Source organism: Salvia hispanica, chromosome 6 (assembly GCF_029641045.1).
Source record: "Salvia hispanica isolate PSC_SH4W2 chromosome 6, Shi_PSC_v1, whole genome shotgun sequence".
Lineage (NCBI taxonomy): Eukaryota > Viridiplantae > Streptophyta > Magnoliopsida > Lamiales > Lamiaceae > Salvia > Salvia hispanica.
Window position 1 is genome coordinate 5,074,576 of NC_142697.1, and position 19,993 is coordinate 5,094,568.

Sequence of the window (19,993 nt, forward strand, 5' to 3'; positions counted from 1 at the left end):
CATTAGTTCTTCTTGGCCTATCTCTGGCAATCTGATATTCTTATGGTGGAGTCTGGAGCTGTTGAGGTTGACTTTGATCCCTTGATGACCCACTTTCATCCTCAGTATCCTCCTGCACTATATCAGGAAAAACACCAGTATCCAATTCGAATTGAGCATCAGGTCCATGAGTATGAAAATCATCTGCTGGAGCATGATTTTGATTTTCAAAATCTTCATTAAGAAAGACATTTTATCCTCAATGAAGACAACATCTCTGTTGAATAAAATTCTTTCTTTCAAAGGCTCAATTGACCATAGCCTATATCCCTTCACCCCTTGGGTAACCAAGCATAATACACTGAATGGCTCTAGCATTTAGCATTCCCTGTTTCTGGTGTGCAAAAATCTTACAACCAAAAGGCCTCAATCTTGAATAATCTGGCTCTGCTCCATACTACTTTTCATCTGGTATAGCACCTCCAATCCCTGAAGATGGACTCTTATTTATTAGATAGGCTGCTGTAGACACAGCTTCTGCCCAGAAGTTCTTCCCAACTCCAGAGGAAGACAACATACATCTGACTCTTTCCAATAGTGTTCTGTTCATTCTCTTTGCTACCCCATTTTGTTTGGGGTTAGCAGGTACAGTTTTGTGCCTTTTGATGCCTTTTGATGACTTTATCAGCACAAAAACCATCAAACTCTTTAGATAGATACTCCAGCCCATTATCTGTTATAAGAATCTTTGGAGTCCTGCCTTTCTCAGTCTCCATCTCCTTACACCAAATCTTGAATCTATTAAAGGCTTCTGATTTCTCTTTCAATATATATATCCACACTTTCCTAGAAAAATCATCAATTATGGACATGTAGCATCTACCTCCACCCAAACTTTTCACTGGTGCAGGACCCCATAAGTCTGAATGAATGTAATCTAGTGGAGAGGTTGAAGTATGTTTACCTGATGGGAAGGAAAGTTTCTTGGCTTTTCCTAGTATGCAATCCTCACATGGCTCCATCTCTTCTACATCACTGACATTGATAGCCCTTTCTTGACTAGATCCCCTCATAGTACCCTCAGCTGGATGCCCCAGCTTCAAATGCCAGCTCCTGAAGTCCAACTTCACAGTAGCATAAACTTCACCAGATATTGAAGTAGCTTGCAAATAGTAGAGACTACCAATTCCCTTGGCCAAATTTTCACTTCTTTGCCCTTACAAACCCTCATATCACCATTTTCTGAAATGAATAGATACCCCAAGATTCCTCTTAATTTCTGGTATGAATCTAACATCAGCAAGAATTTTCACTGAGCCATCATGCATCCTCGGCTTAATGCTCCCAATTCCCCTAATGCTACATGTATTGTTATTTTCCAACAACACAGATCCTTCACACTCCATCATATCCAGAAACCATTCCTTATTTGGGCACATGTGAAAGGAACAGCCTGAATCCATGATCCAAGAACCTCTTTCACTCCTATCCATCACATTCATTACCTCACCCGCTTCATCACCATCACTACTAACCACATTACTATGAGACTGATTCGGTGCAACTTGTTTCTTTTTTAATGCAAAGCAGTCATTCTTTAAATGCCCCGGCTTCTTGCACCAATGGCAAGAGCAGGTTTCCTTTGCTCCAGAAACCTCAGGCTTTGAGTCCTCCATTTTCTTCTTGAACTTTTTCTTATGGAACTTCTTGATATTGAGGGATTCCGGTTGTGGATCCGAGCGCTTCATTGATCCCTTTTGGAGCTCCTTTGCAACCAACGTGATAGCTTTGTCTCATACGAGTTCGACAGAGCATTTAACACCAAGATCGCCTTGTCTTCATCGGTGATCTTGACATTAACAGCTTCAAGATCATCAATAGACTTGCTGAAATCCTCTAATTGCTCAACTATGGATTTGTCTTCGGTGAAGCTATAGGAATAGACCCTCATTTTCATGTAGAGATGATTGGCCAGAGATTTAGCCAAGTAAACCTCATCTAACTTTTTCAAGATTGCAGACGTCGTGGTCTCCGATGAACTTCGCGCAATACCTTATCTCCAAGGCATAACATCACGGTGCTATGAGCTTTCAACTGCATCTGATCGAGCTTTGCCTGAGCCTTCTCATCAAGCGCAGGCATTTTCCCTTTCTCATCTGTATCAGCAGAAGTCAGAACCGCGACCAAACCTTGCTGCACCAGAATCGCCCTCATCTTCATTTTCCATAAGCCATAATCGTTCTTGCCCGTGAATTTTTCGGCCTCAAGCCTCGCTGCCATGACTACAACGTCGAATGATCTTGATTCCCACCGGACGGCGCCAATTGTTGAAATAGAATGTAGATTATTGATCAAGACCTCAACTAGAAGTTTAGGTTTTGAGGAGGAAGAACACTTAGAACTACCGAAGGTAAAAGAAGCATTATTGATGATGAATATTTGTGAAGATGTTACAGATTTACAACTCAGCTAACAACGCTTTTCATTTATACTCATCTAATGCTAAGTGAATGATGATTCACTGTTCTGTTACAACTGAGAAGGAACTGCCACTCAACAGCTAGTTCCTCAACAAACTCTTCTAACTTCTTTATCCGTTGCATGCTCCCTCATGCTACGTTGCATGGACGCTCACTTGCTATACTCAGCCACACCATAACAAGGACACTCTAAAAAAAACTCTCAAATTTTACTTCTGCCTACCCATTACAAATGAAACCAAAAGAACTTGTTTACAGATGGAGGGGTTGAGAGATGAAAAGACAGTCAAAATAAGTTAAAAATCGGCCTATTGGAGTCCTTTTTTTTAGACTTTTTGTTATCCTGCACAAAATCGATCGGTTGAACGTTTGTTTGTCTGGAATGCGGCTTTCGTAAAACGCCCGGTCGCGCGTCTGTTTGCCCAATCGCACGTTTCATTCTAGAATGCGCGGCTTTCGTAAAACGCCCATAACTTTCTTATTCACTCTGATTGAGGTGTGCAAGGTACTCCCATGAAGCTCTTTTGCAAAAACGACCATAACTTTCTTACTCAGACTCCGATTCTAGAATGCGCGACTTTCTAAAATGACCAGAATTTTATCTTGATAGGCAAATTCCGATTTGAAACAGACCCAACTCCGTGCAAATTCCTTATCCTGTCTTCGTCTCCCTTTCATCCTTGCAAATGGTTTAGTGCTACCCCGAGTCGGGTTCACTTCAAAAATGTCTAGTAAATTTCCAGTCATATTAATGTTTGTTTTCTACTCACTCATACAACTAAAGAATAATATTTTTTTTTCTATTTGGAACGTCCACAATTTAAAATTTCATTTTTTTAAATTTTAAATAGTAGGCCTCACAATCTACTAAACATTTCACTATATAACTAATATTCTACGTTCAACTAATCTTTTCTACCCACATTTATTAAAACCGTACAAGGCAAAGTGAAACTATAAATGAGGGATGGAGGGAGTACTTACATGATAATTTTCTGTCAATTTTTACATGATTCTAAACAGTTATACAAAATTTGATGAAAATTTTAATATTTTTTCAAAATTGTAGATATTTAATTTAAAATTTTAATATATTACTCCCTCCGTCCCGTTTTAGCAGTCCCATTGACTTTTCTGCCCTATTTTTGTAAAAATTATAAAAAATAGTTAAAGATGAGAAATGGTAAATTAAGAAAAAGAATAATATAGAGAGGAGTCTTATTTACATTATTGTCTCTATTATTTTACCATTTCTCCACTTTAACTATTTTTTATCATATTTACAAAAAGATGGCAGAAAAGTCAATGGGACTGCTAAAACGGGACGGATGGAGTAACTTTTAATGTAAAATAAAAAGTTCATTACTTGTACTGTGCATTTATCAGCTCCTTTGTTGATGAATTGATTCTCTTTGTAAAAATCTGAGCTGTATGATCAGAAGAGATATTACGTCGCAATGTTGGCGCCGATTATACAACTCCTCCATCCATCACCACTTCTCCACACTTTCCTCGGACCAAAATCTCATCTCCCTTCTCCAATCATGCCATCAAATCCGCCAAACTGCTCGAATTCACTGTTTGATGGTGAAGACCGGTCTCGACCGAATCCCATTTCCACTGAGCAAGCTTCTCGCTCAAGTCTCTACGCAGGATATCAATTACGCAGACTCCATCTTCAACCAGATAAAAAGCCCCAATCTTTACATGTTCAACACCATGCTCCGTGCCCATTCTATCAGCCCCGATCCCGGAAATTCCCTCCTTTTGTTTAATCGCATGAGGGCTGAGAATCACAGCTTCGATTTCGATCAGTTTACATTCATTTCGGTTCTGAAATCTTGCTCCAGTTTAGTGGAGATTCGGGCCGGGCTTGGAGTTCATACCGACGTCTTGAAATCTGGATTCGATTCGGTTTTGAATGTGATGAATGCTCTTCTGCATTTTTATTGTGTTTGTGGCATGATTAAAGATGCTCGCCAAGTGTTCGATGAATTGCGTCTGAGAAAAGACGTGGTTTCTTGGAATACTTTAATGGGGGGATATCTTTGCGTGAAGGAATATTCTCTGGTTTGGGATTTCTTTAAACTATTTTGCAGAGATAGTTTTGGTGTTGGTGTTGGTGTTGGTGTGAGTGTGACTACTTTGCTAAATGTTGTTTCAGCTGTGGGGCATTTGTTGAATGAATCATTGGGAGAAACTATACATGTGCTTTGCTTCAAGCTTGGTTTCTTGTCGAATTTAAACGTGGTGGCGGCTTTGATTTCCATGTACGGGAAGCACGGCCGCGTGCAATCTGCGCGTCGAATCTTTGATGAAATTGATGATAAGAGAGATGTTGTGTTGTGGAACTCTCTAATTGATGGATATGCTAGAACTGGTCTTCTTGAAGAAGCAATGGAGTTGCTGAGTTTGATGAAGGATCGTGGCATACGGCCTAATTCTTCTACGGTAGCGGGGTTGCTTTCTGCTTGCTCTGCCTCGGGGGCTCTTGGGATAGGCGAATACGTGCATGGCTATGTTGAGGAGGAGCAGTTGCCGTTGGATGCAGTTCTCAGCACAGCAATAGTGGACATGTACGCCAAAAGCGGGCTTCTTGATAAGGCGGTCAATGTTTTCAACAGGTTGGAGTTTAAGGATGTCAAGAGCTGGACGGCTATGATCTCGGGTTGTGGAGTGCACGGGCGAGCAGATCACGCAGTCACACTTTTTCGTAGAATGGAGGAGGAGGGTGTTGTGCCGAATGAGGTAACGTTTCTGACGGTTATGAATGCTTGTAGCCATGGAGGCTTGATGAGAGAAGGGCTGAGCTGTTTCAGGAAGATGGCGAATGTTTATCAGTTAAGGCCGAAGATCGAGCACTACGGATGCATGATTGATCTCTTGGGCCGCGCCGGCTTCCTGGAGGAAGCGTACGAGCTGATCAAAGGATTGCCGGTCGAGAGGGACGCCACTGCTTTGCGCGCATTGCTTGGAGCGTGTAAAGTGTACGGGAATGTCAAGCTGGCCGAGCACGTGAAGGAACAGCTCGAAGGGATCCATGAAAATCACACGGCCGATTCACTCAGCCTTGCTGGTGCTTATGTTGCTGCTGGAATGGTAGCAGATCAAAGTTATGAAGTGGAGACTGCTAGGAAGGGAGCCGGATATAGCAAAATTGATTTACCATTTTGATATTAGTTTTTATTACTGGTAATTTCAAAAGTTCAATATTTGTAACAGATCACAAGCTTAGAAATTACTATCTTTTACAATACAGTAATCACAAACTTAGAAATCACTAGTTCACAATTATTTCTCTCCATCCCACACAGTATAACAGAAGGCCATATTATTCAGAGGTACATAATCCAGAAGCAAACTTAATCTGCGATGCTCGAGATCACAGAGACGAGGTGAAGTAGTTGAGAGTGACGACGCCAGAAAGTGCAGCCTTGTTTCGTTCTTTGACCTTCAACTGATAAACCACTCTGCACATTTCCACCCCGTTGTAAGCTGGAGTGTATTATAAACAGTCTCTTCTGAACTAAAGAGTAGTTTAGTCGTTTTTACCTCATTCCGTCGACCCACATTTCAGTTATCAATGTTTCGCCTGGGTAGACATGTAACAGAAATTTCCCAGTTATGTTCCGGATCATATTTTGGTCACCCTGACAGATCCTATAGATGATGGCTCTGACTGCAAATCCGAGTGTGCACAGTCCATGCAAGATCGGACGAGAGAATCTACACATAATAAATTTAGCAAGAGCATGAAAGGAATGATACGTCGAATGGCATCAGAGAGCATGATACTAGAAAATTCAAGTTTTTAGGGCTTCCAAACATCAACGGTGATTATGAAGGTAGGAGTTCAGAAATAATCTATGATGTAGAAAAACAGGAAAAAATGAGTAAACGAGTTTTTTGGTGTAATAATTACCCAGTCGTTTCAGCAGCCTTAGGATCCGAGTGCAGTGGGTTGTAATCACCAGAAAGTCTGTAAAGGAGGGCCTGCATCATTTATTGCAAAACTTCAATAAGAAAAAACTTTGCTCAACCATTTGGAAGTGACTACATTGCTTTTACATAAAAAAATAATTCATTTTCTTTCTAATTCTTTTTCTATTGAAACAAGCCAATAAGGCAATGACACATCCTAATCACAGATCATCAAACTAAGAAGCAGATTATGTACAGAATAATATTTCCAGATAAAAATATGAGATTGTATTTGGGATGGGTGGCCTATCTTTTGTAGTAGTATTTAATTTTACAGTCAGCAATTTGACTGCCTGCTCTCTTTTACACCCATACTGATTGGAAGCACCAGAAAGCAATCGACAACAGCAATGTCAAGACATAATTCGTATATTGCAATCGGGTCTTTATTCCTATTCATTGGTTGCTTCTGTACTAAGGACTATATCTGATCGAATAAACGAAATCCCACATACCTGTGAGGGTTGTGTGCATTCTTCAAAAACAGCAAATGGTTGACTTTTCGGAATTTTATAAGTGAATGTCTGACTGGATGGGTATTTGGAAAAAGAGTAAGGCTGGGATGATTTTGAGAATCCACCAGCACCCCGCAAATAAAGAGACATCCTATTAAACCATATAAAGATGTTTCATACCTTATGTATATATGTATGTATGTATTATATAGATGTCCACACAGATAGAACCTTACCGTTGCACACACAGTAATACGCCAGACTCTTTTTCGTAACTTGAAATTTCAACCTCGAGAACTGCTGACTTACCTGAAAGGTAATCCAATATGATTTTTCCCTTATGGAGCAGTTAATTATGTGCAAAGAAACGTTAAAATCATAGGCAACACAAAGTTAGATTTTGATAAGAGGAAAAGTTATGCTTCATTGATGTGTAGCTCAAAAGGTAGATATAATACTAGGTCTAGGGCTATCAATATTGCAAAAGTTATCAATATAAGTTCCAAACATCTCTAGCCTGACTCATTAACTACAACGAAAATGATATGAGAAAGCTCCCATCAAGAAGGGTCAATATTTGAAGCGAACCTTTATCATGCAACCCAGAAATTGTCGCCTTATTTAGTATCTGTGTCAAAAACAGACATAAGAATTAATAGGCTCCAGCCAGCAGAGATAGAGCTAAAATACATGTTACTGATATAAGATAAGATGAGTAAGAACCTTACACAACCATTGGAAGGAAGAGATTTGTATATCTCTATGTACTGTTGCCCATGTAATAGGAGGCTAGGATCAAATCTAGAAATGAAAGATGTCAGAAAATACTTTAAACAAGTACACTCAACCAAGATCTGTTCCCTGAACAATATATCTAAGTATAAGTCATAAATGTGCCAAGAAGAATCAACAGAATTACTTACACCAAACCCGGCATCTGTTTAATCCATGACAGAAATTCAACAGAAATTAGAGTAGCAAATGTTGGCAAAACCTGCATGAAAAAATACATAATATATACATTTAGATTGTTTTATTAGTTCAACACGCACACAAACTTCCACACAGAGAACCCTTTTCCACGCAGAGAATTGAAATTAGATAACTCATAGAAAATAAAACAAAGCTGAGTTAGCCAACCTTATGGTAATGTCTAAAATTGGTATTAGTACATGACTATAGAAGCTATTTTGATCAACTATATCAATTTACATCAACCATTTTCTTCTTTTGTTACTTTGTGCATCATTCACCATATCTTTCCTTGGATTACAGATCTTGGTCAGTTAGGAACATAAATACAATCACTTGGATACAAAGATTATTAACATTTCCAGGTATATAGACACAAATATATTGTTCAAATAAAACCATACTTGTATAAAAAAATCATAACACCCCAAATCTCCCTATTCCACGAAGATGATTCTTGCTTGAATCGAGTCATTAATTGTGATTTAAAATTTCCCTTTCTTAAAGTAAATAAAATAGTTTTAATTTTTTTGATAAGGTAAATACTCCCTCCGTCCGCGAATAGGAGTCCCGTTTTTCCATTTTAGTCCGTCCGCAAATAGGAGTCCTGGTACACTTTTACTATAAATGGCAATAGGGTCCCACCTTCCACTAACTCATTCCACTCACATTTAATTTAAAACTAATATATACAAGTGGACCCTATTCCACTAACTTTTTTCCACACACTTTTCTTAACATTTCTTAAAACCCGTGTCGCTCATAAATGAGACTCCTAATGGCAGACGGAGGGAGTATATATTAACAAAATGGACAAAATGGAGTGAAACGTTGGCCACTATTTTCAATCCACGGATCATACGGTGATTGATGCATAAACTCGAATAAATTTGACTAAAAGTAAAATTATTTATATAGCAATGTATTTCGTCAGTAAAAGTAAGCACCTGAATGGATTCGTGATGGTAGACATATTTGAGCTCCTTATCATCAACCGCATCTTTGGAGCAAGCTCCAACACCAAGCGCATATAATGCAGCGTCCCTGTTCATCAACCCAATCAGCAATTCAAACCACAATATTGCATTTTCCTCATAAACTAGCGCTGCTCTACCTTTCCGTATAGCTGTATGTCAACTGTTGAGTGTTTTCATCGCCAAAAATCAGGGCATGAAATCAAAAACGGATTAGGAGGGGGAAAAAATGAAGTGAGAAAGGTAGTAATAACTGTACCTGCGGGAATTGATATGAAGTGACGAGATTGGGATCAGTCTCTGATGTTCCAGCCATGGATGAATTTCAAAATTTGCAGAAAGGAAAAGGAATTGAATTGAGAAAGGTGTGTGTATATTTAATACTCATATTTATTGGGATTTACAAATATCTATCCATTTAGATAATGATGTAAATCAGTTTTCTTTTATTTTATTTTTTGTCATTTTCGTTGAAATAATTAGTTTGATCGATTACGCAATCTAATATTTACGCGATGAAGTAATTTAGTTTGATCAAATATTCGCATTTCTTCATTTGTTATTCTCCAATATTTCCTAAACCCATCAATAATTCAATATTCATACACATCCAAATCCATCTTCTCTTTCAATTCAAAGTCTGGATCCCAATTATAACAACACTTCGAGCTCAATAGAACTATGTGAACCCTCCAGCGGTTCCTACACCAACAACCCATCAGTACGTGTACGTCCATTGTGACTAAGAGCTTGGTGCGGAAAGGGGCCTTCGAAGTTTACTTTGTCGAGCAACCGCGATGGTGGCCAGACAACTTGGGACGTTGTTTTAGCATGCACTGAGGGTTATTCTTGCGCATAGCAGATACATTGGACTGATGATGAATACTTTCAACAATAATTTCGCGACAACTTGCCATCAGGGCAGGCATAGTTCATACATCTTCTCGACATCTTTGACAAGTACTTACACGTCGTTGAGTCCACTGATAGCCTTCACACCACACAAAATTTCGCTCAAAAGTCGCCAACTCAACTTAGTTTTGAGGCATATTCATTCAAAAAACAATTATTGTTGCCAGGAGGACAAAAAAAAAAAAAAAAAAAAGAAGGTACAAACCAATAATTTCATTCTAAACAAGAAAATGTTAAAACATATTAACAACAATAATCAAATAGAAATCAAGGTTAACAACAATATTATTGCTTAACATTATCACACATGTACATCTCATAAAACGATAACGATATCCTTCTCCAAATTAGCTATAGAACAAAATCAAACCAATCAAAGTGTTATATGCTACTATAATTTTACTAACACCAACAGTGTAATCTATATCAAGAATGCAAAACTGACCATTACACAAGTATGGGCAAGAACTGCACCGATAAAGAGATTCGAAACACTTAAAATAATACTCCTATAAGAGAGAAAAATCAAACCTGAGCAGCCACCAAGAAGCTTGATATAACCTTGACGTCGCTATTGCTCTTTCAAATGAGGAAGCTAATGGGTTGAGCTAAAACAAACCAAGGTATAGCCATTCATGTGCGGAGGAATATAGATCACCAATAATCACCACACGAACATACTCCATCTTTAAAATGATGGAACCTATTACAATCCCTAACAGTAATTTCCCGTTTAACAATTCTTGAGATCACTTTAATAGCAGCATGGCAGTCTACACAAGCTCTTAGGTTTTTCATCACCAGTATAGGCGATCCCTCTGGAGTAGTTATGAGTGCAAACGCAATTGCCAGCCTTTCACTGTGATATTTCAGTGATTCTGCTTTTAGTTCGTCACTCACATTTTGAAGAGTACAACTAACATCAGGCTTGTAGCCTTCCTTTTCCATCTGTTCCGTCAAAATGTCTATCTTTCTCGCAATCTCCTCACTAAGTGGATGAGTCCTATCATTGGCAGTGAAGGCGTGAACCTTTTGTTTAACTTCAACCCAGCTATAAGCAGCCAATTTTTGCACTCCACGATCTCTCATAGCCTTCTTCACCTTCGCCATGTGTTCCCAGTCTCCTGCCTCTGCATAAATATTAGACATGGTAACGTAGGCACCAGCATCCCTAAGCTCATCTATCTTAAAAAGTTCATCTGCGGCTTTCTTAGCTAACTCTTGATTCTTATGGATCCTGCATGAATATAAAATGGACGACCATATGATTTCATCTGGTGTGAACGGCATTTGGGCCATGAACACCTCCGCTTCCTTAAATCTGCCCCGTCTGCATAGTGCATCTATCAACGAGGCATAGTGCTCTTTCCTTGGAACAACTTTGTAAGTCTGGGTCATGAGATTGAAATGCTCTAATGCTTCATCAACGTGCCCCGAGTGGCTGCAGGCAGTCAAAACATTAAGAAAGCTAACAGGATCGGGATGAAGACCCGACTTTACCATCTCTTCGAAGGACCTCAGAGTGGCTTTACCATCTCCGTTCTGAGCATATGCAGATATCAGAGCGTTCCATGATATCGTGTTTCTCTCAGGCATATCTCTGAAAACTACGATCGCATCCTTCAAAGATCCACATTTAGCATACATGTCTAGGAGTGCACTACCACAGAAGACATTTGACATAAACCCAGCACCAATGATGCACGAGTGCAATTGCTTCCCAAGTGAAACTAAGGCCAGGTTCGCTGCAGCTCTCAAAATAGAAGCAAATGTTGCTTGGTCCCCACGGACATCATTCCCTCGCATCTCATTGAACAGCTTAAGCGCTTCGTCATGGAGGCCTAGTTGAATATAGGCTGATATCATTGCTGTCCAGGAAACCGAGCTTTTGCTAGCCAAATTTTTAAATATAACATCTGCTTCATCAAATCTGCCACATTTGGCATACATGTCAACAAGGGCATTCCCTACTTGATTCTCTGAATCAGCGGTTGTCAAAAGCGTCTGCGCATGGATCTGCCTTCCCATCTCTATATCTTGCGTATTTGCCGCTATACTCAACAAAGTTGCAAAGGGAAAGTTTCTTCTACTGAACTTGCTCAACTGTAACTCTCTGAATAGCTCGAAAACCTCTTCAATTTTTCCGTTCCACGCATAACTTGTGATGACAATATTGTAAGATACACCATCCAACTCCATCATTTCATCAAACAGCTTCGTCACATCTTCCATACAATCTTGTTTGGAGTAAAAATCAAGAAGCGCATTGCCAACAAATACATCCCAATGGAAGTTTGTCTTGATCACCAGATCGTGAACCTGTTGCCCGAGGGTCGCACCATCCATTCCAGCACATGCGTGTAAAAGGGCCGCAAAAGTGAAATCTGACGGCCTAAAACCAAAATGCTGCATTTCTGAAAAAAGCTTTATCGCTTCTTCACGAATCCCTTCTTTCGCATACCCTGTAATCAACGTGTTATAAGTAATGATATCCCCCGCCACCATTTCCTTAAACAGCTGAAAAGCTAAACTAAGATTTCGAGATTTGCAGTAAGCATCAATCAAACTGTTACAAACACCAAGGTCACAGCCAAATCCTAATTTAGTGATATGAGAATGAACCTGGTGCACATCATTTCTAGTCATAGTCTCATCGCAGCTCGACAAAAGAGTCGTCACAGTCACATGATCGGGTTTCATCCCCGACCTAAACATCTCGGCATAAAGATTAAAAGCATCCATAGGTTTATTACTTCGTGCGTATCCCCCCATGAGAATCGTCCACGACACCGCAGTCCGATCACCCATACCGTCAAACAACTGATGGGCGTAAGAAAGATTGCCTGAGTTGACATGACAGGAGATCATCATGTTCACCGAGCATATGTTTCTGCGGGGCATTTCATCGAACAATTTGCTTGCCTCGGAGAGCTTGCTCTGTGCAACCAAATGCTTGAGCTGGAAGTTGTACCGGCTGATCTCTAAGTCAAAACCAGTCTTGATGGAGCGAGCATCCACCAAATTCGAGCCAAACGAGCTGCAATTAATCAAAACCAGATCACATTTCTATCCCAATTAAAGAGATAGAGCTATAACAATTGGTTTACCTGAAGTTACAACCTTTTCCACAGAAATATGTGCCCTTGCGCAAGAACCTGAAAATTTGAGGTTTTAAATTGGGGGTTTTTCACATGATAGCAAGAGTAGGAAGAGTGGATTTACCAGAGGGATCGCTTGTGCGCCCAGTCTTTCATGTCTCCTTGCTGAAGAAGGCTCTCAGGTCTAATCCACTAATGGTTTAAGCAAGATTACTCTTTTCGTCGCCGAAATTCAATCGGGATTGCATAATAAATTGTGAACAGATTCTATTCATCTTTTTTCACTGAATAATTCTGTCCCCCTGCTCAAGTAATAAAGTCATCTGCTTTCTCTAGTCAATCGAGTGTGTGCCGGGGGGATCACAACCGGCGACATAAATGGAGGCTGTCGCGACTGCGACTGCGACTAGGCGGCGGCGGCTGGACGGGAAGACTAGTTACCTGAATTATGAAGAATAGAGACAAGACTAGTTACCTGAATTATGAAGAATAGAGTACTCTCGTCACACGATTTCATGTAGCGTTGTTTTGTGAGTTAATGAAGAAAGAGTAAAGTAAGAGAAAAGAAAAACTAGAGAGAGTATTGTTTCCATTTTTATAAATGTTTCATTTTTAATAAATCAGACTAAAAAGGAAAACGTTTCATTTCTAATGGGACATGGAGGATGTAATAAGAAATTGATATTATGGTGGACATATTAAGACTTTCTGATCAAATTATATTGGTACTTCACAAATGATATGAACATAAATATATGTTAATCTTGATTTGTCACGTAACAATAAAATGAATCGCACAAGAATATATTACTCTCTCTGTCCCTCTAAAATAGACTAATTCTATTTAAGAAGACTTTTTTTTTGGCAAAACACATATGTAGGTCCTTGTACTTTGATTGTTTATTTCAATAGGTCCTTATACATTTTTTTTGTTTTACCAAGTCCCTGTACTTTTATATTTTATATATTTCTATCCTTATTTAACGGGACCGTTAACTATTCCATTATAAAATAACACGTCGTATATCAATAATTTAAATATATTCCACATAATATCCTAGTTGGAATAAAAACATAAAAATAAAAAAAGAAACCTTTATAAAGAAATTCAAATTTCATTTTTCAGATTTATATCTCTATATCCAAACAATAAGTAATACTCAAACTACTCCACCTTCAACTAACCTACGATTATCAATCTTCGTCAATAATTTTTAGCCCATATAATCAAACAAAAATAATTTCTTCTCTCTGCGTGTTGAAGACAAGCAAGACCAATGCCCCAAAAAATATACACACAAGATAAAGGAGGAGACTTGCTAGAAGCTCAATATTTCTTTCATTTTGTTGTGCCATTTTTGGTTGATGAAGAAAGAAGATGAGGAAGGAGCCTTGTAATTGCATAATTGTGGCGAAGAATTGATTGCTGATTGCAATAAAAATGCAACCAATTATAATGCAATCAATGTGTTCAATGAAATTTCTAAATGAGATTTGGGATACTGTTCCGGCTTCAAAACAGCTGTTCCTACTTCTAAAGGAGATGACAAATCTGGAAATCTCTGCGCTGCATTTTCAAAGCGTATTGAATATTGGAAGAAGAACTTTCATAGGAGAAATACTTATGACGGCTAATTAGGAATTTATTTAAAGGAGGTTCACCTAGGGTAGGGTGTAGTATGTTTAATTATATGCGGATTTCATTAAATAAGATATGATGTGGAGTTTATTTTAATAATAATTGATGAAGTGGAATATATTTAACGGTGAAGTTAACGGATTAAATATAATCTGTTAAAAATGATCTATTGATATAAAATCTGGAAGTACAAGGACCAATTAAGATGAAAAAAATTGTACAAGGATCTATTGAAATAAACAATCAAAGTACAAGGACCTATGTATATGTTTTGCCCTTTTTTTTAACGAGATGAGTTTCATTCTCTACTAATAATACTTTGATTATTTTTCCTTTCTATTTCTCTCTTACTTTACCAATGTATTAAAACTCTGTCCAATTTCAAATGTTGTTATTAGGGAGTGGGAGTATTATTTTTTATTGTTTGGATCTGCGTACTTGTATGATGTGTAATTAGAAATACGAATTATTCACATTGATACTCATAAACACATGCACATAGGAGTATGATTTTTTATGATTGTCCATTTATCCAGGATGTAAAACAATGCTAAAATGCAGCTATTGCTTATTTCCACTAGAAACAATTACCTATATATAATTGTATTAAATTCATACATAAATATGAAAAAGAAAGAAACAGAGATCCGAGTAGTTGAAGCTAGAAAGAATGTGAGCTCGAGGTGAGATCATTAAGTCCATGAAAAGAGTGAAGCAACAAGTAGTGTCAAGTGCATAGAGTCCTTATATATCATATGGGGCGAGTGTGCCTCCCTCTTGCCCTGCCGCAGAGCCGAGCATTCTTCGGAATCGGATACTCGTCTCTCAACGAGGTGGACGCCGTGTAAACCCTCAGGTACGTCTGCTGCCCGAGGTACTGTCTCGCCCAGAACTCCGACCTCAAGTTCCACATCCCCACATTGTCTAGCGCTACGTAGATTGCGCTCCACGACCTCGGGTACACTTGCACCGTGCAACGGGACACTGCATCCCGGAGGTTGTACTGGTTCCGGCTATTTGAGCTCCATTGCCCTCCGTCCATTCTGCACACATACATCAACTCTCTGTGTTAGCATATACATATTTTAAGGGACAGTGTAGTAGGGCAGATAATTCATCTATCTTGGAGTTATCTGACTTAAAATGATCTAAAATGTGTGTTATCATATTTTGCTTTATCTGTCTTCCCTATCAAACAAAAGTTATCGAACTCACCCTACTACCCAGAAGGAGTAGCCCGCGAGATGGTAGCTCTGCATGATGTCCTCGTAGTTCTCGAAGACAATCTCGATGAAGGTCCTGTAGTCGGCCCCCAAGACCGATGTGTCCGTGTGTATTCCGGCCCCGTTGGGAGCTTCAGAGATGCTTCCCAGGTGGTACACTCCGTCTATCTTGAAGTAGTCGGCTAGCTTCATGGGCGTGTCGGGCGCCACAAAGGACACGCTGTTGAGGGCGTACCTTTGCTTGCCGTTCACCTGGCCGGCCGAGCTGGCCAGCCTGATCGTCTTCACGGTCTTGATCATGCCGTAGTGGTACGACCCCTGCGGGTTCGGCCTTGGTCCACTTGCAGTCAAATTAGTCCTGCATGAGAACACATTATAGTCAATGACAGACGCAGAAAATAAAATATGTATGCATTAGGTGTCAATGTATGGGTACCTCAATGAGCGAGCCTGGTTGATGGACCAGTCAATCTGAGTGGTGGGGCCCCCGGGAAGTGGGCCGGAGGCGGGGGTGTTGGAGCTGGAGTATTTGAGGAAGGCAGTGTTGGTGAGGACCTGAGAGGTGAAGCGGGTGGATGTGACAACGTAGTAGTTCCGAGGGGGCTGATCAGCGGTGATCAGGACGGACATGCACTGCCCGAGGTGGATGTCGAGGGACGAGTAGCTGATCTGTAGCGTGTGCGTTCCTTCGATCTCGACCACCTTCATCTTATGGCCTTGGATGCGGAAATTGAGGGAGTTCTGAAGTCCCACATTGCATATCCTAAGGCGGTACGTCTTCCCTTGGTCCACGGTGAAGACCGTGGCCCCGGGCCCGCGCCCGTTGATCAGAACACCGTGGGGGAAAGGCAGTTTCTTCCCCCTGTCCAGAAGTCTCCTCAAGATCTGCATAACATAGAATTTTTTCACTTTAATTATGCCTTTCCAGTTAAATAGTATGCCTATGTCTACAAATTATCCAACAACCTTGTATTGTTGGCTCTAATTAAGAAATTACTATAATAAGCCTTTATTTACTGGTGTAACTTTATTAACAATAGTACTAACATTTATTACATTTATTTCCCATTTCACACACATCTATATATATTTGTATGTGGAAAATGACAAGTCAATTATGAAATTAATAAAATCAACATTTTTTAAAACCGTTAGCAATAGATTCATATAACAAGTCAGAAGATTTTGTACATGGACTAGGAAGAAGTTAATTGGGTAGGCCCACTAAAACATATGGGCCATAAATGAGTGGAAACGGAACAATATGAAATAAACACCTTTTGTTTTTTATTGAAATAAACATATGGGCCATAAATGAATTAAAATTTAAAGGCTATATCACGATGGACTCAAACCCGAAACTTTTGATCACAGACATCAACCACTCTCTACTATTTCTCCTTTCCAAGTGTACCGACACTTTAAACAATAGTTTTACAAAAAAAATTTTTATTAAAAGATGAGAATCCACAAATGATAAAATCGTGGGAAAAAAGAATTATTCCCTCCTAAAAACATCAAAAATTGAGTGTCGTTTTATATTTAATACTTTGGATGAATATGTATTTGTCTCATATATTGATAATGATTGGTAAGCTCATGTGACAACTTGCATTTTTTTAAAATTTCATTTGATGAGCTGGAAATTGAGATAGCAAATAAAAATTAGGAGCCAAAATGATACTTACAGTGTGATTATTTTTGTACCAATCTCCAATTAAGAGAGTGAAATCATCTGCTGGTGGACCAAATGGGACTGGGATTAGAGGCCTGCTCATGATTCTGATGCCTCCAAATCCACCAGCAGCCTTTTGCATTGCCAAAGATGGGAAGTAATAGAAACTCCCTATTTGATCCTTCATTTGCAGAATATATGTGGAGTTCCGACCGGGCGGGATCGGGCACGTTGTCCCGATCACGCCGTCCTCGAACGAGTTCCTCCTATTCTGCACTCCATTCCTATTTCATACACACATAAAAAATTTCACTTTAACCAACTGTATTGAAAATCAATTTTATACATGCATGGAAATATCAATTTTAAGCAAAAAATGGATCATAGGGGTTGTGTTAAATATTTGGAGTTAGGATAGGAACTTAATTATTTTACATGATTTATTTACTAGCATCAATGTACACATTGTTTTGAGCTGGCAACTTTTTTGCTAGTCCACTAAATTTTGATAATATAAAAAGTTATAGTAGTTAGCTACAATGTGCTACAATTGACAATAAGGAATAAAGAGAGGCAAGAGAAAAAGTGGATCTAGACAAATTTAGGATGTAACAGCCCATGTGATTTCATTCAATCATATTATTTAAAATCCATGTGCCTATTTATCCCACCATTGGCTTTAATTATAAATACAAATTACAAACTGTTATACAGCTATGTTCAAACTGTTTTTTATCACAAAATTTAATTTTGATTTAAGCTGCTGAAATTATTGTGAAGGTATCATTTTTAGCAGGTAAGAATTTATTGTGATATACATAGAGATAGAGGGATGCGTGTGTCCACCGCCCTCGTGTTAATTAATTACAGTCTAAGTTGCCCTCGAATTGCATTTATATATCAGTTGACGTGAGGGAATTTTCTTAAATAGAGTAAAAGATTAATAGTAGTACTACTTTTCAAGGTGAATTAAAATCATGTTAATTAGAATACTATATTTGTGTATAAAATTAAAAAAACAATATATCCCCCCCAAAACTTGATATTTGTACTAAAAAGGTCACAATATACTTATATAAGATGCTTAATGTGGAAGGAAAGTAGAAAGAGAGTTTATTAATCAAATGAAAATAAGACATACGGATGGATCTGATCTGTTGGAATGTTTTCTGTTGTTTTGAGTAAATTGTACGGAATGTTTTTAGGCAATCATTTCATATATGAAAAAACATGGCAAATTATCAAATAAATTATGAAAATAGTCACATTTTTAAAAAAAAAACCAGTTAGACAAATCACCAAGTTTCATAATTTTGCAATTTTTTTTACATCATTTTGTAACGAACCCACGATGATGTGACAACCAAATTTATCTACATAGACAAACTGACAGTGGGGCATAACAACCTGGTGTGGTTTACCAAGAAACAATGGTAAGATAATTGTTGATTGCCGCACAACAAAAACCATATAAACAATTGCAAAATTCTAAAAACTTGGTGATTTATCCATCCAGTTTTAAAAAGTACAGAAATAGACTAATTTTCGTGATTTGTTTAGTAATTTGCAAAAAAAAAAGTAGTGTAGCTAAGATGAGGGAAAATGTGATGAATAAAGTTGGATTATTTCTTACCAATGAATCAGGAAAGGCTCGTTCAAGCTGTTGAACACATTGACAATGATGTTATCATTGGTGACAGAGTAAATTTCGGGTCCCGGAAATTGGCCATTGATCAAAATGCCCTGCACCATAAATTAAAATAATTATCATAAAATTTCAAGAAAGCACCATTTTCGAATACCCTTTTCAGCAACTGAAAAAGGGTTGTCCACAAAATGGAGAAAACATGGCAAAAATGGAAGCTTTTATTTGTCAAAAATATCAACTTTGTGAAGAAAAAGGAACCTGTTGAGGGACTCCGAGAGGAGAGATGGTGCCGTAAGTGACGTTCCAATGGAAGAATCTGTAGGGGCTGTCGGCGACGGCGACGGCCAAGCACAGAAGTAGAGCCGCTAGTCTCAGCGGCGGAGATGGCATTGTGGTGGAGAAAGAAAGAATGTTTTTTTGTTTTGGAGGTTTATGTTTTGTGAGTGAGTGATGAAATGAAATGAAAGGGAAATATTTAATGTGAGCAAAGTTTTGGGTAGTTAGAGGAATGGTGTTAAAGAGTAAAGTGAATGATAGAGTGCGGTACAGATTGCCTCTACACTATAAATATTAGTCATTACTACTATAAAAGAAAAAAAGGAAAAGTCAAATTGTTATGATCTGTAAAAATAGAGACTTGGAAAATTGAATTGAATTAGGGTGAAGCAAAAGTCAACAAAATGAAGCATATGAAATGATTTAGCGAATGTTTTTTCAAATATTGATTGCTGTCTTCACACTGATTTACAAATAAATTGATATTAAGACCAAATAAAGTTGGAAAAAGAAACCCTTAATCAAGCCGAAGGAAAACATTATACGCGTACAATTAACATGTCGTGTACGCAAATTTGAATTTCAATTTGGATTGGGTTTATTTTTAGTATTCCTTCTGTTGCTACGTAGTTGGGACATTTTTTTACAAGGAGGAAAGAGTGTTTGGTCAGTTAAATAAAA

The 19,993-nt window shown here is 38.5% G+C and overlaps 4 protein-coding genes across 7 annotated transcripts; 1 reads left to right on the forward strand and 3 right to left on the reverse strand.

Annotated features, from left to right (window-relative positions):
• The first annotated feature begins 3,849 nt into the window (after positions 1–3,849).
• Positions 3,850–5,680, forward strand: LOC125204118 (pentatricopeptide repeat-containing protein At1g26900, mitochondrial-like). Its single transcript, XM_048102678.2, has one exon. The coding sequence runs from the start codon at positions 3,891–3,893 to the stop codon at positions 5,631–5,633; it is 1,743 nt and encodes a 580-aa protein (XP_047958635.1). The 5' UTR covers positions 3,850–3,890; the 3' UTR covers positions 5,634–5,680.
• LOC125204119 (enoyl-CoA hydratase 2, peroxisomal-like) lies at positions 5,653–9,237 on the reverse strand. The gene is made up of 11 exons (XM_048102679.2): positions 9,101–9,237; positions 8,982–9,004; positions 8,815–8,911; positions 7,819–7,889; positions 7,624–7,696; positions 7,484–7,523; positions 7,132–7,204; positions 6,896–7,046; positions 6,382–6,452; positions 6,012–6,185; positions 5,653–5,929 (listed from the first exon to the last, which is right to left on the reverse strand). Exons 1-11 carry the CDS (start codon positions 9,155–9,157, stop codon positions 5,842–5,844), a joined length of 918 nt encoding a protein of 305 aa, XP_047958636.1. The 5' UTR covers positions 9,158–9,237; the 3' UTR covers positions 5,653–5,841.
• Positions 9,238–9,444: 207 nt separating this feature from the next.
• On the reverse strand, positions 9,445–13,383 carry LOC125204117 (Pentatricopeptide repeat (PPR) superfamily protein). Of its 4 annotated transcripts, XR_007173492.2 has the most exons (4): positions 12,976–13,383; positions 12,861–12,908; positions 10,285–12,790; positions 9,445–9,832 (listed from the first exon to the last, which is right to left on the reverse strand). XR_007173492.2 is itself a non-coding variant. In XM_048102676.2 (3 exons), the coding sequence occupies exons 1-3, from the start codon at positions 13,005–13,007 to the stop codon at positions 10,408–10,410; spliced, it is 2,463 nt and encodes an 820-aa protein (XP_047958633.2). In that variant the 5' UTR covers positions 13,008–13,383; the 3' UTR covers positions 10,015–10,407. The 4 variants fall into 4 exon arrangements, 3 of the variants coding, with proteins under 3 accessions (XP_047958633.2, XP_088916591.1, XP_088916592.1); XM_048102676.2 differs by lacking the exon at positions 9,445–9,832 and having other exon boundaries at positions 10,015–12,790; XM_089060465.1 differs by lacking the exon at positions 9,445–9,832 and having other exon boundaries at positions 10,015–12,790; positions 12,861–12,895; positions 12,976–13,382.
• Positions 13,384–15,030: 1,647 nt separating this feature from the next.
• On the reverse strand, positions 15,031–19,555 carry LOC125207098 (L-ascorbate oxidase homolog). Its single transcript, XM_048106309.1, has 6 exons — positions 19,295–19,555; positions 19,022–19,131; positions 17,402–17,672; positions 16,150–16,598; positions 15,706–16,071; positions 15,031–15,533 (listed from the first exon to the last, which is right to left on the reverse strand). Exons 1-6 carry the CDS (start codon positions 19,424–19,426, stop codon positions 15,242–15,244), a joined length of 1,620 nt encoding a protein of 539 aa, XP_047962266.1. The 5' UTR covers positions 19,427–19,555; the 3' UTR covers positions 15,031–15,241.
• Positions 19,556–19,993: the final 438 nt, after the last annotated feature.